This window comes from Somniosus microcephalus, chromosome 2 (genome assembly GCF_052327205.1).
Source record: "Somniosus microcephalus isolate GS21.2 chromosome 2, FLI_Smic_1.0, whole genome shotgun sequence".
Lineage (NCBI taxonomy): Eukaryota > Metazoa > Chordata > Chondrichthyes > Squaliformes > Somniosidae > Somniosus > Somniosus microcephalus.
The window spans coordinates 379,934,494-379,955,559 of NC_140988.1; the positions used below are offsets into that span (position 1 = coordinate 379,934,494).

At 49.4% G+C, this 21,066-nt stretch overlaps 1 protein-coding gene across 6 annotated transcripts in view; it reads right to left on the reverse strand.

Annotated features, from left to right (window-relative positions):
- Positions 1-21,066, reverse strand: part of dysf (dysferlin, limb girdle muscular dystrophy 2B (autosomal recessive)) — a 456,546-nt gene that overhangs the window by 312,045 nt on the left and 123,435 nt on the right. For all 6 annotated transcript variants that reach the window (XM_085975973.1, XM_085975981.1, XM_085976004.1 and 3 more), the window contains exon 5: positions 778-901. In XM_085975973.1, the coding sequence (XP_085832099.1) occupies positions 778-901 (124 nt within the window). The remainder of the gene's footprint in view (positions 1-777; positions 902-21,066) is intronic.

The following is a 21,066-nucleotide window of genomic DNA, read 5'->3' on the forward strand; positions in this document are numbered from 1 at the left end:
GAGTCTAGGACTAGGGGACACAGTCTAAAAATTAGAGCCAGACCTTTCAGGAGTGAAATTGGGAAACACTTCTACACACAAAGGGTGGTAGAAGTTTGGAACTCTCCTCCACAAACGGCAATTGATGCTAGATCAATTGCTAATTTTAAATCTGAGATTGATAGATTTTTGTTAACCAAAGGTATTAAGGGATATGGGCCAAAGGCGGGTATATGGAGTTTGGTCGCAGATCAGCCATGATCTCATTGAATGGCGGAACAGGCTCGAGGGGCTGAATGGCCTCCTCCTGTTCCTATATTCCTATATATGAAAGGGAGCAAGCGGAAGCCAAGCGCAAACAGTGCAAGGAGTGCATGTCAACCCAAGCACCCCACCCACCCGCCCCTTCAACCACCGTCTGCCCCACCTGTGAGAGAGACTGTAGGTCCCGCATTGGACTCATCAGTCACCTGAGAACTCATTTTTAGCGTGGAAGCAAGTCATCCTCGGTTTCGAGCGACTGCCTAAGAAGGAGATATATGAAATACCTTGGGGCTATATGTGGGCAAATCTTTCTTTCATACTAACTGATCTCAGCATCAACTCATGCAAAAGCTGGCACCTCCAACAATGCAGCACTCCCTCTGAGGGTTGGGACCACAGGGATCGTGATTCCACATAATCGGAGAGCGAGGCTTGTGGACTTTGGTGTTCGATCTCCACGGTAGAGATTTCCAGATTGTCCGGTCCAGGTTCTCCGCCCTTCCCCCACCCTACCCGACTACGACATCATCTTACCGGTGAGGGCGTCGGCGTCCGATGACACCGCCGCCGCGGTGGTCGCCTCAGGCTGAGCGGGCGGCGGGAATAGGGGCGCGGCCCCCGGAGGTGGGGTGTACGAGACCTGCAGAACGATGCTGGCCTGTAAAGGACAAAGGGGGAAAAGGAAAAGCACAATTACTCCAAGCTAGCCAAGATGGCGGACGTAGGTTGGATCATGTCATCCACAATGCGTTAGTCTGAGAGCGATAAAGAAATAGCCCCTTTCAGGTCACAAAGTCTGATTGCTGTTAGGTAAGCACATGTTTGGGTCATTCAGAGTGTAATTGCTGTTTGGCCAAGGACCTTTGCAAATTATAACGTGCACATCAATTTCAGTTGCAGATCTTAAGCGTTCAGCATCGGGTAACTGACAAAGAGTCGCACCCAAATGTATTGCCTTTTCTCTTTACTGGCCTGCGCTATATTGGCTCAGTGGCTAGCACCCTCGCCTCTGACGTCAGATAGGTTGTGGGTTCATAGTCCCACTCCATGGACTTGAGCACAAAAATCCAGGCTGACGCTCCCAGTGCAGTACTGAGGGAATGCTATGTAAGGAATCGAACAGTTTGCCAGTTTTTATTTGGCATTCCTAAACTGCTTCACCAATCCACCATTGTCTTAAGAGGGTTTAGAGAGCCCAGGCTTTCAATGGAATTTTACTTTCACATCTGTACTGGAGTGGACCCACCTGTTGGCAATTTCTGCAGTTGTTGTGTGGCTGCTCAGCTGCTTGTGTGTAGCCACAAACATAAAATAAGTTTCAATAAATGCGGATTTAAAGTATTTAATGAGTATTTAAAGCCAGCAAATATTTGTTTTTAAATTAAACCTGCCTGCTGTCGAGGAGTTGTGTCCGGGGCAGTGTCAGTTGGTAGTGCCCTTGTCTTTGAATCCGATGGTATTTGAACTCGCAATTACTCCAGAACAATAATCTCATAATCTAGGTTGACATTACTCTCGGGGGTGCGTCTTCCAGATGAGACGTTAAACCGAGGCCCCGTCTGCTCTCTCAGATGGATGTAAAATATCCCATGGCACTATTTCGGAGAAGAGCAGGGGAGTTCTCCCCGACGTCCTGGCTAATATTTATCCCTCAACCAGCAACACCAAGAACAGACGATCTGGTCATTATCACATTGCTGTTTGTGGGAGCTTGCTGTGCGCAAATTGACTGCCGCGTTTCCTACACTACAACAGTGACAACACTTCACAAAGGTACTTCATTGGCTGTAAAGTGCTTTGCAACATCCTGAGATTGTGAAGGGCGCTATATAAATGCAAGTTCTTGCTTTCTTTCTTTAATTCCGACCCCTGGGGATCACCACTGTATACTTCCCTCCAGTCTGAAAAACAACCGTTCACCACTACTCTCTGTCCCTTGGCCAATTTTGTATCCGTGCCGCCACTGACCCTTTAATCCCACGGGCTTTAATTTTGCTAACAAATCTATTATGTGGTACTTTGTCAAACGTCTTTTGAAAGTCGATATACACAACATCCACCGCACTACCCTCACCCACCCTCTCCGTTACTTCATCAAAGAACCCAATCAATTTAGTCAAACACGATTTGCATTTAACAAATTTGTGTTGACTTTCATTTATTAGCCCATACTTTTCCAAATGCCAGTTCATTTTGTCCCGTACAGTCTCGGTTCTGATTATTTTGAAAAGCAAGGAACAGTGGAGGTCCAAAGAGATTTAGGGGTCCATACACAGAGATCACTAAAATGTACTGGCCAGGTACAAAAAATAATCAAAAAGGCTAATTAGCTATACAAAGCCCTGGTTAGGCCAGGATTCTAGGAATGAGGGACTTCAGTTACATGGATAGACTGGAGAAGCTGGGGTTGTTCTCCTTGGAGCAGAGAAGGTTGAGAGGAGATTTGATAGAGGTGTTCAAAATCATGAGGAGTCTGGACAGAATAGATAGAGAGAAACTGTCCCCATTGGCAGAAGGGTTGAGAACCAGAGGTCACAGATTTAAGGTGATTGGCAAAAGAACCAAAGGCGACATGAGGAAACACTTTTTTACGCAGCGAGTGGTTAGGATCTGGAATGCAATGCCTGAAAGGGTGGTGGAGGCAGACTCAATCACGGCTTTCAAAAGGATAAGTATCTGAAGGAAAGAAATTCGCAGGACTACGGGGAAGGGGCCGGGAGTGGGACTTGCTGAAGTGCTCTTGCAGAGAGCCAGCCTGGGCTCGACGGGCCGAATTGCCTTCTTCTGTGCTGTAACCATTCTATGAATCTATTCTATGCCCACATCTGGAGCACTGTGTACAGTCCTGGGCACCACACCTTAGAAAGGATATCTTGGCCTTGGAAGGAGCGCAGCACAGTGTCACTAGAATGGGTTTAAAAAATTTGTTTATGGGATGTGGGCGTCGCTGGCAAGGCCAGCATTTATTGCCCATCCCTAGATGGTTACCAGGGCTCCAAGGGTTAGATTATGAGGAGAGATTACACAAACTAGGCTTGTGTTCCCTGGAATATAGAAGGTTCAGGGGTGATTTGAGAGGTTTTTAGGATTTTGAAAGGAATTGATTGGGTCGATAGAGAGAAACTCTTTCCACTGGTGGGGGAGTCTGGAACAAGGGGGCATGACCTTAAAATCAGAGTCAGGCCATTCAGGAGAGAAGTTAGGAAACAACAACAACAACTTGTATTTATATAGCGCCTTTAATGTAGTATTATATCCCAAGGCGCTTCACAGGAGTGTTACCAAACAAGATTTGACAGCGAGCCACTTAAGGAGATATTAGGGCAGATGACCAAAAAGTTGGTCAAAGAGGTAGGTTTTAAGGAGCATCTTAAAGGAAAAAGAGAGGCGGAGAGGTTTGGGGAGGGAATTCCAGAGCGTAGGGCCTTGGCAGCTGAAGGCACGGCCGCCAATGGTGGAGTGATTAAAATCGGGGATGCTCAAGAGGCTAGATCTAGAGGAGTGCAGATATCCTGGAGGATTGAGGGGCTGGAGGGGATTACAGAGATAGGGAGGGGGCGAGGCCAGGGAGGGATTTGAAAACAAGCATTAGAATTTTAAAAGTGAGGCCTTGCTTAACCGGGAGTCAATGTAGGTCAGCGAGTACAGGAGCATGTCTTCACACACAGGGTAGTAGAGGTGTGCAACCCCCTCCCACAAAAAACAGTAGAGGCTAGCTCAATTAATAATTTTAAATCTGAGATCGAAAGATTTTTGCTAGCCGGGGTGTTAAGGGATATGGCGACAAGGCAGGTGGATGGAGTTAGGCTACAGATCAGCCATGATCTCACTGAATGGTGGAACAAGTTCTAGGGGCGGAATGGCCTAGTCCTGTTCCAATGTAAAAGCCTCCTTGAAATATCTCCCTTACCCGAATCCTATCCCATCTCTTTCTCAGTGTCCGAGTACCCACAACCTTTGGTGAAGATCTCTTAGATGTTCTTCCACTCAAGGGGCGCTAACCTGTTGTCATCGCTATGTCCTCGTGACGTTGGGTTTGGCTGCAGTTCAGCAGGCCCAGAGCCCTAACACAACCAGCGGAGCACAGCACCTCTGGCCAGTTGCTGCAAGGAACAAATCAGCCACTGTTTGGAATGCTTTATCCTCCAACCTCCTCTCTTGAAGAATGGAGTGCCAATTACTGAATTACAAAGAGCTCCAGACTCCAGCTTTCGCCATCAGCTGTTTCAAGCCTCTCCCTCAGGAACACTAAGTTCATTATGTATAGAAACCAACCTCTGATCTCTCTGTGAAAGACAGCTAATGCAAGGATAAATTTACACAGAGATTACACAGTCTGTGGCCAGTATATACAAATAAAGCAGCCAATGTTCTCCCTCTACAATGACCCGTCAAACACTCCCGGGACACGTGCAGTACTCAATAAATTCTTGCTCAGTAGTATAGAGGGAGCTTTACTCTGCATCTAACCCATGCTGTACCTGCCCTGGGAGTGTTTGATGGGACAGTGTAGAGGGAGCTTTACTCTGTATCTAACCCGTGCTGTACCTGCCCTGGGAATGTTTGATGGGACAGTGTAGAGGGAGCTTTACTCTGTATCTAACCCATGCTGTACCTGCCCTGGGACTGTTTGATGGGACAGTGTAGAGGGAGCTTTACTCTGTATCTAACCCATGCTGTACCTGCCCTGGGAGTGTTTGATGGGACAGTGTAGAGGGAGCATTACTCTGTATCTAACCCGTGATGTACCTGCCCTGGGAGTGTTTGATGGGACAGTGTAGAATGAGCTTTACTCTGTATCTAACCCGTGCTGTACCTGGCCAGGGAGTGTTTGATGGGACATTGTAGAGGGAGCTTTACTCTGTATCTAACCCGAGCTGTACCTGCCCTGAGAATGTTTGATGGGACAGTGTAGAGGGAGCTTTACTCTGTATCTAACCCATGCTGTACCTGCCCTGGGGCTGTTTGATGGGATAGTATAGAGGGAGCTTTACTCTGTATCTAACCCAGTGCTGTACCTGCCCTGGGAGTGTTTGATGGGACAGTGTCGAGGGACCTTTACTCTGTATCCAACCTATGCTGTACCTGCCCTGGGAGTGTTTGATGGGACAGTGTAGAGGGAGCTTTACTCTGTATCTAACCCGTGTTGTACCTGCTCTGTGACTGTTTGATGGGACAGTGTAGAGGAAGCTTTACTCTGTATCTAACCCGTGCTGTACCAGCCCTGGGAGTGTTTGATGGGACAGTGTCGAGGGACCTTTACTCTGTATCCAACCTATGCTGTACCTGCCCTGGGAGTGTTTGATGGGACAGTGTAGAGGGAGCTTTACTCTGTATCTAACCCGTGTTGTACCTGCTCTGTGACTGTTTGATGGGACAGTGTAGAGGAAGCTTTACTCTGTATCTAACCCGTGCTGTACCAGCCCTGGGAGTGTTTGATGGGACAGTGTAGAGGGAGCTTTACTCTGTATCTAACCCGTGCTGTACCTGCCCTGGGAGTGTTTGATGGGACAGTGTAGAGGGAGCTTTACTCTGTATCTAACCCGTGTTGTACCTGCCCTGTGACTGTTTGATGGGACAGTGTAGAGGAAGCTTTACTCTGTATCTAACCCGTGCTGTACCAGCCCTGGGAGTGTTTGATGGGACAGTGTAGAGGGAGCTTTACTCTGTATCAAACCCGTGCTGTACCTGCCCTGGGACTGTTTGATGGGACACTGTACAGGGAACTTTACTCTGTATCTAACCAGTGCTGTACCTGCACTGGGAGTGTTTGATGGGACAGTGTAGAGGGAGCTTTACTCTGTATCTAACCCATGCTGTACCTGCCCTGGGGGTGTTTGATGGGACAGTGCAGAGGGAGCTTTACTCTCTATCTATCCCGTGCTGTGCCTGCCCTGGGAGAGTTTGATGGGACAGTGTAGAGGGAGTTTTACTCTGTATCTAACCCGTGCTGTACCTGCCCTGGGCGTGTTTGATGGAACAGTGTAGAGGGAGGTTTACTCTGTATCCAACCTGTGCTGTACCTGCCCTGGGAGTATTTGATGGGACAGTGTCGAGGGACCTTTACTCTGTATCCAACCTATGCTGTACCTGCCCTGGGAGTGTTTGATGGGACAGTGTAGAGGGAGCTTTACTCTGTATCTAACCCGTGTTGTACCTGCCCTGTGACTGTTTGATGGGACAGTGTAGAGGAAGCTTTACTCTGTATCTAACCCGTGCTGTACCAGCCCTGGGAGTGTTTGATGGGACAGTGTAGAGGGAGCTTTACTCTGTATCAAACCCGTGCTGTACCTGCCCTGGGACTGTTTGATGGGACACTGTACAGGGAACTTTACTCTGTATCTAACCAGTGCTGTACCTGCACTGGGAGTGTTTGATGGGACAGTGTAGAGGAAGCTTTACTCTGTATCTAACCCATGCTGTACCTGCCCTGGGGGTGTTTGATGGGACAGTGCAGAGGGAGCTTTACTCTCTATCTATCCCGTGCTGTGCCTGCCCTGGGAGAGTTTGATGGGACAGTGTAGAGGGAGCTTTACTCTGTATCTAACCCGTGCTGTACCTGCCCTGGGCGTGTTTGATGGAACAGTGTAGAGGGAGGTTTACTCTGTATCCAACCTGTGCTGTACCTGCCCTGGGAGTGTTAGATGGGACAGTATAGAGGGAGCTTTACTCTGTATCTAACCTGTGCTGTACATGCCCTGAGATTGTTTGATGGGACAGTTTAGTGGGAGCTTTACTCTGTATCTAACCCGTGCTGTACCTGCCCTGGGAGTGTTTGTTGGGACACTGTAGAGGGAACTTTACTCTGTATCTAACCCATGCCGTACCTACCCTGGGAGTGTTTGAATGGACAGTGTAGAGGGAGCTTTATTCTGTATCTAACCTCGTGCTGTACCTGCCCTGAGAGTGTTTGATGGGACAGTGTAGAGGGAGCTTTACTCTGTATCTAACCCGTGCTGTACCTGCCCTGGGAGTGTTTGATGGGACAGTGCAAAGAGGATTTTTACCCTATTATATAACACACTGAGTGTGTGCTTTCCTTAATACTCCAGGATTATTTCAAGCTGTGATGTTGACTCCTTTCTTTCAGCGCGTGGTTTGTATATGTGTGAACTGCTGAATCCCAGATGTAAACAGTTGGAGTTTACCCTGCCTTGTAATGCAATAAATGGGAAACTCCTTTTATAGGGAGATCTCCTGGGGGATGCGGGATTGCGAAGCGGAGCCAAGCAGTGGCTGACTACTTCCAGGCAACAGCTGAGCTACAGGCACTGGAGAGAAAAATCGGAGCCGGCGATGGAATGGAGGGGATGTTATCCCAGCATTCACAGCCATAGTGAAAGCCCTCTACTGAAGCAGGTCTTGTCACGGCTTCATCAGTGCTGGGATAGGCACAAACAAGAGAAGGCACATGCAAATCTCATGGGTGAGACAGCTGTCACGGGAGAGATAAAAACAGGAAGGGCTGATTCTGAAGACCCGGTGCTCTCTGCGGGAACATCTCGAGGGGACTGCTCTCTGTGATTTCACTGCTTGGCAATGTGTCACTTCCTGCCTAAGGAAATGAATAGACGGACAAAGCAAAGCTGACTGCACTTTTGTGACACCAGGTTATTTGAATTGGATTGAAATTACCTCACGGTAACAGGCCTTTCGGCCCAACCAGTCTGTGTTGGTGTTTGTCCTCTTCTGGAGCAGGAGTCCTAATCAATTGTGCCTGCTGTACCCAATTTCCTGTATTCCCTTTTCCTTCAACCACCTGAGAAACATATCCTTAGAAATATAGCATCATCCAGCACAGGAGGAGGCTATTTGGCCCATCATCCCTGTGCCGGCTCTTTGAAAGATCTCTCCAATTAGTCCCACTCCCCCCTGCTCTTTCCCCAGAGCCCTGTAAATTTCTCCCCTTCAAGTATTTATCCAATTCCCTTTTGAAAGTTCCTATTGAATCTGCTTCCACCGCCCTTTCAGGCAGCGCATTCCAGATAACAACAACTCGCTGCGTAAAATGATTCTCATCTGCCCTCTGGTTCTTTTGCCAATCACCTTAAATCTGTGTCCTCTGGTTACCGACCCTCCTGCCACTGGAAACAGTTTCTCCTTATTTACTCTGTCAAAACCCTTCATGATTTTGTACATCTCTATCAAATCTCCCCTTAATTTAAAGGGTATGACATGATGGCCCTTAACAACTGAAAGGGGCTTGGAGAGGGTGCAGAGAAGATTTAACAGAATGGCACCGGGGATGAGGGACTTCAGTTACGTGGAGAGACTGGAGAAGCTGGGATTGTTTCTCTTAGAGCAGAGAAGGTTAGGAGGAGATTTGATGGAGGTGTTCAAAATCATGAGGGGTTTTGACAGAGTAAATGATGAGAATCTGTTTCCAGTGGCAGGAGGGTCGGTAACCAGAGGACACAGATTGAAGGAAATTTACAAAAGAACCAGAGGCGACATGAAGGGGGAAAAAAATTACACAGTGAGTTGTTGTGCACTGGAATGCACTGCCTGAAAGGGTGAAAGGATTCACAAATTTCATGTCTTCCCCCCCGAAGATTTACTTTTGGTTTATTAAGGAAAGCCTGGCTGGACTGAGTTTGGAATCCAGGGCTCAACAAGATGGCTGCGGTCAGCCTCATGGCCAAGGTCTGTAAGTTTCAGTTTGGACTCACAAACTTGGATCCCGATGACTGTGAGAAGGAACTTTCCAGAAACTCGAATGCAGACAGACTTTCTGCATTTATGCATGAGAAGCAAACCCAGTGGCATTCAGGCCTCTGATTAAAACCCATCAAGGTTGTTTACACAAACAATCAAGAGCAGGCAAGGCCTATTCAATATGTAATGGGACAAGCTTAGCTGCATTCAGGCCTTCGTTAGAGAACATCGACACTGTTTACAAATGATCAACGGGGCGTTCAGACTGGAATGGCCCCATCACGAAACCCGTTGGACAAAGGGGAACACTGATGAGACGTTTAAAACCGATTAACCGGCCATCCAGGTCGATGGGCCCAGATCGGTACCTTTTGTATCAGTTTTAACACGTCCAGATCAGACAAAAGAAATGAGCTGATCTGGCGGGAGATCAGGGCTACCGGGAAGGGTATAACTAGTCCCTCGGGAAGTCATCTCTCTCTCTCTCCCGCCTCGCCTCCGGTGCCCTGCCGTATCATCAACCCAGCGAGAAGATCGTCGACGAAGAGCCCATCCAGGGAAGTAGAATACCCGCAGTTACGTTTCAAACACTGGGGTATCTCTGCTTTGGGCGGTGAAAACCTAAAATATTGGCAGGCAACAGGGCACGGAGCAGGCGCTTCAACATCCGAGACTGGTGAGCATCAATTTTCTGGCCCATCACAAGACAACCTAGATAGGTGTAAAGGGTGGGAGTTAAGGGGAATTGCTAAAGTGTCATTTTAGTCATTTTCCCTCGATGTGTCCGTTTCTCCTCCCCCGTTCAGTGTAATTGTGTTGCATCCACAATGATTTTTTTCTGTATAGTAATTGTTTCTCTATTTTAATAAACAGTGGTTTACTTTGCACCAAACCACTGGTCTTGTTTGTCTGTATCGCTACTTGTAAATAAGTCCAGTGGTCAGAACCAAAGGGGAAGCGATTCGAACTGCACGGGGCTGGAGCAGCTCAGAGATGACTGACTGGCCAGACACAAGCCCCAAACCAAAATCCCTACAGAAATGGCGACCACGGCAGGACCATCGGCGACAGTATGCGATATGACAAACAGTGGTGCGGAGGGAGAAACCGCAATGGAAGAGAGGTTGTCCACTTATGTGTGTAGAAAGGTCAATATCACCAAGAAATGGGTGGGCGCTATGTTAAATGCCGAGTGTCCCATAGACGCCGCCGCCCAGTGGACGGCGAGTAAACAGCATAAGAGGGCAATTGAAAAGGCAGTCTGGTTAATGTGTTACAAGAAACAAGTCCTAGTGTTGGACAGTGTTGTAGCAGCGCAGGCTGCCAAGCTCAAGAAATTGGCCCTAGAAATGCAGGATAAGGTTTTAGCGGAAGAGAAGGTGCTAGTGGCGCTTCAGGCGTTAGGCCAAGAAAGAGCGCATATGGCCAAGGAACACCAGGCAAAGGTAGAGTGCCTGGAGGCCTGGGCCCTCGGAGTGCAACGGGAACACCAGGTAAAGGTAGAGCGCCTGGAGGCCCGTGCCGTCGAGGTGCAACGGGAACACCAGGCAAAGGTAGAGCTCCTGGAGGCCCGGGCCGTCGAGGTGCAATGGGAACATCAGGCAAGGGTAGAGCGCCTGGATTACCAGACCGCTGAAAGTAAAGCCAGCGCTAGGTGCAAGATGGAGCACTTGGAATACCAGGTTAGAGAGGCGAGGGGCAGCGAGATAAGGCTGCAGGACACGATTTGCGACCTCACCCAAGAATTAAAAGAGCAGGAGGAGAAAGTAAGGGAGGTAAAGGCAGCATACAAGCTAGCCTGTGACTGGGGGTTCGAGGAGGCAGATCACGGGCCCTGTAGGGAGGAGATAGAAAGCTTGGGCATGGCCTTATCGAAAGCGAAGGGCATGGTATGCCTCATCAGCCCGAAGGCGGGCCAGTCGGACTTTACCGGCAACCCAAACAGAACCATCCCACAGGCAGCACCCAGAACAAAGTTGGCTAGGGAATCAGAGGTCCCACGGCCGCCACCCATAGCTCCGAGCTTTCAGGAGTCCTGGCAGCAAGGGGAGGTGGAGGATGAGGTGGTAGGGGAAGCACAGCAGGCCCCGCTAGATAGGCCGGGTCCAGGACCGGTGTACCCCCTCCGACAACGGAGGTACGGCCCGCCCGTTGATGACAAGGACCCAGGGGCCATCCAAAATCAGTTTATGGTGCCGCATGGCACCCAACAGCTCAGGGCCATGGTTAGTCACATCCCCAAGCTCACCGAAAAGGGAGACCCCTCTCTGCATTTCAGTGACATAGAACAGGCAGCGTGCGTTAATGACTGCGATGACGCAGAGCAAGCTAAGATGCTGCTGTTTTCTTTGGGGAATGATCTCCTCCAGACCCTATCTGATGAATGTAAAAAGGGGCAGAAAGATTATGAGGATTTGAGGAACAAGGTATTGGAGGCCATGGGACTCAATGACGGTAGTCCGTTCGCCCGGGTGGAAAAAATGGTACAGCTCCCAGGGGAATCCCCGCAGGCGTTCGCAGACAGGTTGTGGCCAGTCTACCGGAGCGCATGCCCAGGAATGCCAGCGCGGACATTACTGAACCAAGTCCAATTGACCCACTGGCTCCGTTGTCTAATGACAAACTGCCTGCCCCAAATCCGAGCCCAGGCTGCGGCCTGGTTTGACCCCAGTAGCCCCCAGACCACCGAGGAAACGGTGATCCGCCAGCTCACGATAGCATTAAAAAATATAAGGGGTATCGAGATGCCCCAATCCAAGGGGAAAGTCCATGAGGTTAAACCTGGGGGCCAGAATAAGAAAGAGTGGCACCAGGAGGGGAACCGTCCCTCCCAGACTAAGTTAAACTGTTACAGGTGCGGGAAGGACGGCCACTGGCGCAAGCATTGCAAAACTCCATGGAAAGACAATAAAGTAAAGAATTCATCAGCCCCAGCCCAAAAGGCAGAGCCAGGTATCCCTCCTGCTGCGATCGAGCCACTCTTGGAGTCGATAGGATCTCTCCTCCTGGCCAGCCAGGGGAAAATAGCAGCCACCACCGGTGTTGTAATCCCATCAGCCCCATACAACCCACAGCAATGACTAGAGCCAGCGCAGCCTGTCGACCTGTGTCCCCCAGAAAGACACGCACAGGAAGAGACCTCCTGTAAAAAGGAGGAATACCTGCGGTGCCAGGTTGCGGAGGCTAAATTAGTTGAGCAGGCTTTAAGGGAGGAGAATGCTAGGTTAACAGCGAGGGCTGGCAGTTTAGAGGGTCAGCTAAGGGTTTTTTAAATGGTTCATGACCAGTGTAAGTTGTTTAAGCCGGAGGCAGTGAAACAGGCAGCTGGGATTCAACCCGAGGTTAGAAATCCTCAGCCCACAGCGGGTACGCGCACGCAGGCTGCACACGCAGGCGCAGTCGCCTGCGTCAAGGGAGAAGTTCCCCAGCACTTTGTCCAGACTACTCCCATTTATGGGATTCCGAGGAGAAGGAGCCCGAATCAGATGGCCCTGAGCCCGAACCAAGTTTTAAACCTGGAGGGGAAGGCCCTCAGCCACCGGCAGCCAGTGGCGAGGGATTGCCCGTCCCCAGTTCAGGTTTGGGAGGGGAGGGACCCGAGGGAGAAGTCCCCCAGCCAGCGAGGACTGTGATCCGAGCCAAGGGTCCGCTCGCCAGGGTAGCCCCACCGGTAGCACTCCCTAGGAGGTCTCCTCGGCCACCCCAGCCCAGAAAAGTATGATCACCGGCTCTTCAGTTAAAAAGGGCGGCCTCCCGTGTCAGGGAGAAGTCAAAAGACAGAGGTCCCCAGCCAGCAGCCATAAGCTGCGAGGGACCAGAAGTGGAGATCAGTGCAGCCACGCCGCAGGGAGCAGCCTGCAGCAGCCCAAACAGGGATTAGGCTGGCCGCCCGGAGACGGGCGGCGGTTGTATATAGTTTAGGTAGTATAATTTTAAGTAATGTGTATAAGGTTAAGTTAGGGTGTTTTAATTTAATTCTATGTAAGGAACCGGTAGTCTGTAAGTTTTAAGTATGGAACCGTTCCAGAGTGCTGTCTACGTGAGCCGAGGTCGCGGGACCCGATCACACTTCCCCCGAGCCAGGGAGCCTCCAGGGAACCTGGCTAGATGCTTTTATGTCTTTTTCAGAATTTCGAAATGTGCAGAGGCATAATCCTGCTCACCCTGTTCGGGCTGAGCCTCGCGAGAAGGGGCGATGTCGAGAACCATCATATCTTCGGATGCTCGGGGAAGAGAGCGCCCCTAGCACACGACGGAAGTGGCCTATGGGAGGCGGATGAAATCACCTCGTATATCCACGAGGGGAGCTGGCCAGGATGGTTGGGATCCAATTCGACCCAGTATTCTAGTGAGACCGGCTTCACGTATGGGGAGGCCTCCCTCCAGTGCCCGAGGATACGAATCATCACCCCAAGGATTAGCGTCACCGTGGGCAAATGAATATGTTTGACGTGTAAAGGGAACGTTCCCCTGGATAGGTGGTGGTGGCTCAGAAAGTTAAGCAAAGACATGGGGAACCCCAGGGTAGAGTGGGAAAGGTTAGGGAATGACACTCACAGGACCATTACAGGGACCCAGGGAGGGTTAAGTGTGTGCTGGGATAAATGGTGGGAACCGGATCAGGAGATCTACATCTGTATGTGGGGATCAGAGAAGGCCTGCCCCACAGGCATTTCCATCATTTTCCACAGCCAGTGGCAAGATAACAGGAGGGGGATGGACTGGGAGTCTCGCCTGGACGCATGCGCGATCCCATACTCCCCAATCTCAGTTAATGCCACTGAACTAGAGACCCGCCCCCGACGGCCCCTGCCCACGACCCCGACATCACGGACAGTAGCAGAGGGATGCCCCGCCACCACCAAGGGACCAGGGAACAGCCTGGTGCTAGTACCCACAGACCAGGTGCTGTACCAAGGGGTACATTACGCGGAGGCCTCGGTGATTTTAACCTCACCGAGGTACACTTACCCATGTGGTGCCCTGCAGAGACTGCCAAATTGTATCAAGGCCTATTAACAGAGATGTTTCGAAAATTCCGTGAATTTGACTTTTCGGAGGTCAGTAAGACCGCATTGTATACTTACCACGAGATTTGGGACGGGGTTGGGTGGCAAAGAAGGGGTGTTTTTAATGACGTTTTAACTGGTTTTAACACGGGGTCCTCGGTCATCAACAGTTTAGATGACATCGAGCTGCAGACCCAGATTAATGGTCTAAAAACGCAATTAAAGGGTATTTTAACCGATGAGAATAAGGTGGTAGGTTCTGAGTTGCATGAAGACCAGGCCATGACTCTTCATTTGAAGGAGATCATCGCGGAGCTGGAAAAACATGCAAAGATGGTAAATGCTCTCATCAGGGAGGACAGAAACGCTTCTGACCAGGCTGCGCAAAACGAGGTGTGCGTGCTGTACGGGGCATGGTTGCTGGGCGAGGGCCGCGGCAATCTGGAGGATTTAAAGCAAGGTTTAATCCCCTCCTGGATCAGCAACAAACACCTCGCAGCCCTCCATCCTTTTGAGAATGCATTAAGCCCGTGGCAGCTCCGGTTAGCTTCTGAGGCCGACCCAGTCCCAGTGGACTGTGGGCGGTCCAACCACACCATCATGGGGATAGTTGTAAGAATGCCGGTCATGGGCGGGATGGCCTGACCCGCACTGGTATACAGGGTGGAGAACATTGGAATTATTCAAGGGGGTGCACACGTTCGTTTTGCAGCGGTCCCGCTCTATGTCATAAAGTGGGAGCACGCTATGATGGGTACTGACCTCTCGGAGTGCCATAGCCGGGGAGCACACATCATCCTGTGTCCCCAGCACTTGAATGCCTATTCGAAACCACAATGTGGGTTCAGAGCTGCTGACGCGATACCTATAAATTGTACCATGGAAGCCATGGCACAAGGCCATGTTCCCCCACAGGTAGCATATATAGGTGGGACATATTGCATCACCACTGGAGTGTCTCACTACCAGCACGGACAGCACAGCTGGTGCGTGGTGAGTGACAGCAGCTTCTGCTTCAAACCCGAGGCAGAAGTTCAAGTGGCACAGATACGAATTGTCCCCATTCCTGAACCATCCACTGTTCACCTCACTGTGGAGGAGAATTTTACCCACCTCCAGAAATATGTCGCCCACTTCGGTTACCCGATTCCCCCTCTCCCAGAGCACCTTACCAAATTATTAAAAGCCGTTCTAGTATCACAAAAGCACTTCTACACTTTGGAACAGAAGACTGTACAGATAGGGGCCGACATTTTAGATATTACGACCCCGCCCTGGTGGGACATTTTTGAAAGTATAGAGGTCCCCTCCTGGATTTGAATGGCGTCCCACATCTTAGTAGTCTGTCAGCTAGGGATCATCCTCTACCTGGTTTGTGTCCAGTGTAGGAGAAAGGGTCCCGGGGTAGAATTTAAAGCAAAAAGGTTGTGGAAGGACCAGTATGCCTGGGTGGAAGAAGAAACACCCGTGTGAGTTTTGTGTCGTATCACAACCGAGTGATGGCCGATTCGTTTGTTATTTTTAATAAAGCTCGTTCCTTCCGTTTCATTATTTTTAATAAATATGGTTTTGGCCTGATGTTAATTTTATTAAAGATTGTGTGTTGTAATAAAGTTTTATGATGTCCCAAGTAGTGCAGGGGTGTTGGACCCCCTCCGTGCTTGGATTATTGTAATAGATTATATTTTCTATCAATAGATGCCTGCCGTGCATTGCGGTTTTCTCTAAGTAAGGGGAATGCATGTGTCGAGCGATCGTGGATAGATAAATATAGGGGAAGGTTGTTTGTGGGGGGTCAGAAATTTGCTCACCTTGATTGGACACTTCAAGCAAGTTTCAGTAACCTAGGGGGGACTGAAAGGATTCACAAACTTCATGTCTTCTTCCCCGAAGATTTACTTTTGGTTTATTAAGGAAACCCTGGCTGGACTGAGTTTGGAATCCAGGGCTCAACAAGGTGGCTGTGGTCAGCCTCATGGCCAATGCCTGTAAGTTTCAGTTTGGACTCACAAACTTGGATCCCGATGACTGTGAGAAGGAACTTTCCAGAAACTCGAATGCAGACAGACCTTCTGCATTTATGCATGAGAAGCAAACCCAGTGGCATTCGGGCCTCTGATTAAAACCCATCAAGGTTGTTTACACAAACAATCAAGAGCTGGCAAGGCCTATTCAATATGTAATGGGACAAGCTTAGCTGCATTTCAGACCTTCGTTAGAGAACATCGACACTGTGGACAAACGATCAACGGGGCACTCAGACTGGAATGGCCCCATCACGAAACCAGTTGGACAAAGGGGAACACTGATGAGACGTTTAAAACCGATTAACCGGCCATCCAGGTCGATGGGCCCAGATCGGTACCCTTTGTATCAGTTTTAACACGTCCAGATCAGACAAAAGAAATGAGCTGATCTGGCGGGAGATAAGGGCTACTGGGAAGGGTATAACTAGTCCCTCGGGAAGTCATCTCTCTCTCTCTCTCCCGCCTCGCCTCCGGTGCCCTGCCGTATTATCAACCCAGCGAGAAGATAGTCAATGAAGAGCCCGTCCAGGGAAGTAGAATACCCGCAGTTACGTTTCAAACACTGGGGTATCTCTGCTTTGGGCGGTGAAAACCTAAAACATCGGCAGGTAACAGGGCACGGAGCAGGCGTTTCAACATCCGAGACTGGTGAGCATCAATTTTCTGGCCCATCACAAGACAACCTAGATAGGTGTAAAGGGTGGGAGTTAAAGGGAATTGCTAAAGTGTCATTTTAGTCATTTTCCCTCGATGTGTCCGTTCCTCCTGCCCGGTTAAGTGTAATTGTGTTGCATCCACAGTGATTTTTCTCTGTATAGTAATTGTTTCTCTATTTTTAATAAACATTGGTCTACTTTGCACCAAACCACTGGTCTCGCTTGTCTATATCGCTACTTGTAAATAAGTCCGGTGGTCAGAACCAAAGGGGAAGCGATTCGAACCGCACGGGGCTGGAGCAGCTCAGATACGACTGACTGGCCAGACACAAAACCCCAAACCAAAACCCCCTACAGGGTGATGGAAGCAGATTGGACTGCAGCGGTTCAAGAAGGCGGCTCACCGTCACCTTCTCAAGGGCAATTAGGGATGGGCAATAAATGCTGGCCTTGCCAGCGACGCCCACATCCTATGAATGAATAGCAAAAAAGAGAAGCAACAATAACTTTCAAAAAAGGAATTGGATAAATACTGGAAGGGAAACAGTTTGCAGGACTCTGGGGAAAGAACAGGGGGAGTGGGACTAATTGGAGAGCTCTTTCAGAGAGCCGGCACAGGCACGATGGGCCAAATGGCCTCCTTCTGTGCTGTGAGATTCGATGGGTCTCTCCATATAACTGAAGTCCCTCATCCCTTGGTACCATAATGCTAAACCTGCTCTGCACCCTCTCCAAGGCCTCTTCAATCAGTAATCTTGTTGCTTGACCAGCAATCGCGAGTGGGTTTTCATTACTCCTCCCTCGATACTTCCTTCCTCGCCAGTTAAAAGCCGCCAGTGACTTCACTCGGAGATTGGCTCAGTTCTGCTCGGTTTCCCTTCGCCAGTCAGTCCGCCCTTGATCAGTGTTCTCCCGTCTCGAATTCTCCAGTCATCACTCAGCTCTGTTCTGACTCACGAACACACAGCCACAGGCTCATGGTTTTCCTGATGCTGACTCACTCAGATTGCTCGAATTCCATGGCCACAAATGGAGCCCAGCTGGGTGAATCAGTGTGAGCAACTGGAGCCCTCCCCCGCCCCCTCCCCCCCCGCCTCCCCCCTCTGCCTCAGTGCAAGCCAGATCTGTTAAAGGCTGCAATCACCCATTAATCCGTTCCTCAAGAATAAGCAAACAGTGCGTCAACCTCAGTTTAAATTACAGCCGAGATATAAAATAAAACCAGAAAATGCTAGAAACACACAGGTCTGTCAGCATGGGGGGGAAAATTTAACCCACAACCCTCCAAGGTCTCTGCGCTCCACCAACTCATGGCCTCTTGAGCATCCCCAATTTCTATCGCTTCACCATTGGTGGCCGTGCCCTCAGCTGCCTGGGCCCTAAACTCTGGCATTCCCTCCCTAAACCTCTCCGCCTCTCTCTCCTTCTTTAAGACGCTCATTAAAACATACCAATTTGACAAAGCTTTTGGTTACCTACCCTAATATCACCTTATGAGGCTCGGTGTCAAATTTTGTTTGATAACGCTCCTGTGAAGCGCCTTGGGATGTTTTTCTATGTTAAAGGCGCAATATAAATACAAGTTATTATCAGATGTCATGGTTTCCATCTGCCCTTTCTGTAAAGATTGACTGGGGGAGCTGGATTAACATCAGTAGAGATACAGTCAGTAACACAGGGCGCTGAGGGAGAGGGGTTACTGAGTGACAGTGTGAGGGAGCTGGATTAACATCAGTAGAGATACAGTCAGTGACACAGGGCGCTCGGGGAGAGGGGTTACTGAGTGACAGTGTGAGAGAGCTGGATTAACATCAGTAGAGATACAGTCAGTAACACAGGGCGCTGGGGGAGAGGGGTTACTGAGTGACAGTGTGCGGAGCTGGATTAACATCAGTAGAGATACAGTCAGTAACACGGTGCTGGGGGGAGGGGTTACTGAGTGACAGTGTGAGGGAGCTGGATTAACATCAGTAGAGATACAGTCAGTAACACAGGGCGCTGGGGGAGAGGGGTTACTGAGTGACAGTGTGAGGGAGCTGGATTAACATCAGTAGAGATACAGTAAGTAACACAGGGCACTGGGGGAGAGGGGTTACTGAGTGACAGTGTGAGGGAGCTGGATTAACATCAGTAGAGATACAGTCAGTAACACAGGGTGCTGGGGGAGAGGGGTTACTGAGTGACAGTGTGAGGGAGCTGGATTAACATCAGTAGGGATACAGTCAGTAACACAGGGTGCTGGGAGAGGGGTTACTGAGTGACAGTGTGAGGGAGCTGGATTAACATCAGTAGAGATACAGTCAGTAACACAGGGTGCTGGGAGAGGGGTTACTGAGTGACAGTGTGAGGGAGCTGGATTAACATCAGTAGAGATACAGTCAGTAACACAGGGTGCTGGGAGAGGGGATGGGGTACAGAGTGGAGCTATAGTAGGGGGTGATTTACAGCCAAATACAGAGGGAAAAACAAGTCAGCTGGGAAGGCAAAGCAAATATGTGAAGGCAAAAGAGAATATGGCAGGGCTGGAAGGCATTTATTTTAATGCAAGGAGTCTTGCAAATAAGGTGGATGAACTGAAGTTGTTGTTGAACACATGGGAGTACGATATTGTTGCTATCACGGAGACATGGTTGAGGGAGGGTCAGGACTGGCAGCTCAATATTCCGGGGTATAGAATCTTCAGGCGAGACAGAGGGGGGTGTAAAAGGGGAGGGGGTGTTGCAATATTAATTAAGGAGTCAATTACTGCTGTAAGGAGGGATGATATATTAGCGGGTTCCTCTAATGAGGCCATATGGGTAGAACTTAAAAACAAAAAGGGGGCAAGCACTTTGCTGGGAGTGTACTATAGGCCCCCAAACAGTCAGGGGGAGATAGAGGAACAGATATGTAGGCAAATCTCAGAAAAGTGCGAAAATAATAGGGTAATAATAGTGGGGGATTTCAACTTCCCCAATATAAATTGGGATAGTCAGAGTGTGAAAGGCTTAGAGGGTGCAGAATTCTTAAAGTGCAACCAGGAGAGCTTTTTGAGCCAACATGTAGAAAGTCCTACAAGAGAGGGGGCGGTACTGGACCTAATTCTGGGGAATGTAGCCGGGCAAGTGGTGGAAGTTTCAGTAGGAGAGCATTTTGGCGACAGTGACCACAATTTGGTGAGATTTAAGGTGGTCATGGAAAAAGACAAAGACGGCCCGGAAATAAGGGTTCTAAATTGGGGGAAGGCCGATTTTAATATGATAAGGCAGGATCTGGCCAAATTGGACTGGGAGCAGCTACTTATAGGAAAATCCGCATCAAAACAGTGGGAGACTTTCAGAAGGGAAATAGAGAGAGTACAACGCCAACATGTTCCTGTAAAGGTCAAGGGTGGGACCAACAAGCAAAGGGAACCTTGGATGACAAGGGATATACAAAAATGCATTAGAAATAAAAGGGGGGCTTTTGGCAGTTACAAAAGACTAAAGACGGAAGAAGCCCTAGAGGAGTATAAAAAGTGCAGGGGCATACTTAAAAAAGAAATTAGGAGGGCGAGGAGGGGCCATGAAATAACACTGGCGAGCAAAATAAAGGAAAATCCTAAGATGTTTTATAAGTATATTAAGGGCAAGAGGATAACCAGGGAAAGGGTAGGGCCCATTAGGGACCAAAGTGGCAATCTGTGTGTAGAGCCAGATGATGTAGGCGGGGTTTTAAATGAATTTTTTGCATCTGTGTTCACTATGGAGAAAGACGATGCAGACATAGAAATCGGGCAAGGGGGCTGTGACATACTTGAACATATTAGAAACATAGAAACATAGAGATAGGAACAGGAGTAGGCCATTCGGCCCTTCGAGCCTGCTCCGCCATTCAATGAGATCATAGCATCGAGAGGGAGGAGGTGCTAGCGGTTTTAGCAGGCCAAAAAGTGGATAAATCCCCAGGCCCGGACGAGATGTATCCCAGGCTGCTGTGGGAGGCAAAGGAGGAGATTGCAGGGGCTCTGACACAAATTTTCAGAACCTCTCTGGCCACAGGGGATGTACCAGAGGACTGGAGAACAGCTAACGTAGTACCATTATTCAAGAAGGGTAGCAGGGATAAACCAGGGAATTACAGGCCAGTGAGCCTAACATCTGTGGTAGGGAAATTATTGGAAAAAATTCTGAGGGACAAAATTAGTCTCCACTTGGAGAGGCAAGGATTAATCGGGGATAGTCAGCATGGCTTTGTCAAGGGTAAATCATGTCTGACAAATCTGATTGAATTTTTCGAGGGGGTGACTAGGGGGGTGGATGAGGGAAATGCTGTGGATGTGGTTTACATGGACTTCAGTAAAGCTTTTGACAAAGTCCCGCATAGGAGACTGGTCAAGAAGGTAAGAGCCCATGGGATCCAGGGTGCCTTGGCGCGTTGGATCCTAAACTGGCTGAGTGGCAGGAGGCAGAGGGTGATGGTCGAAGGTTGCTTTTGTGACTGGAAGCCTGTGTCCAG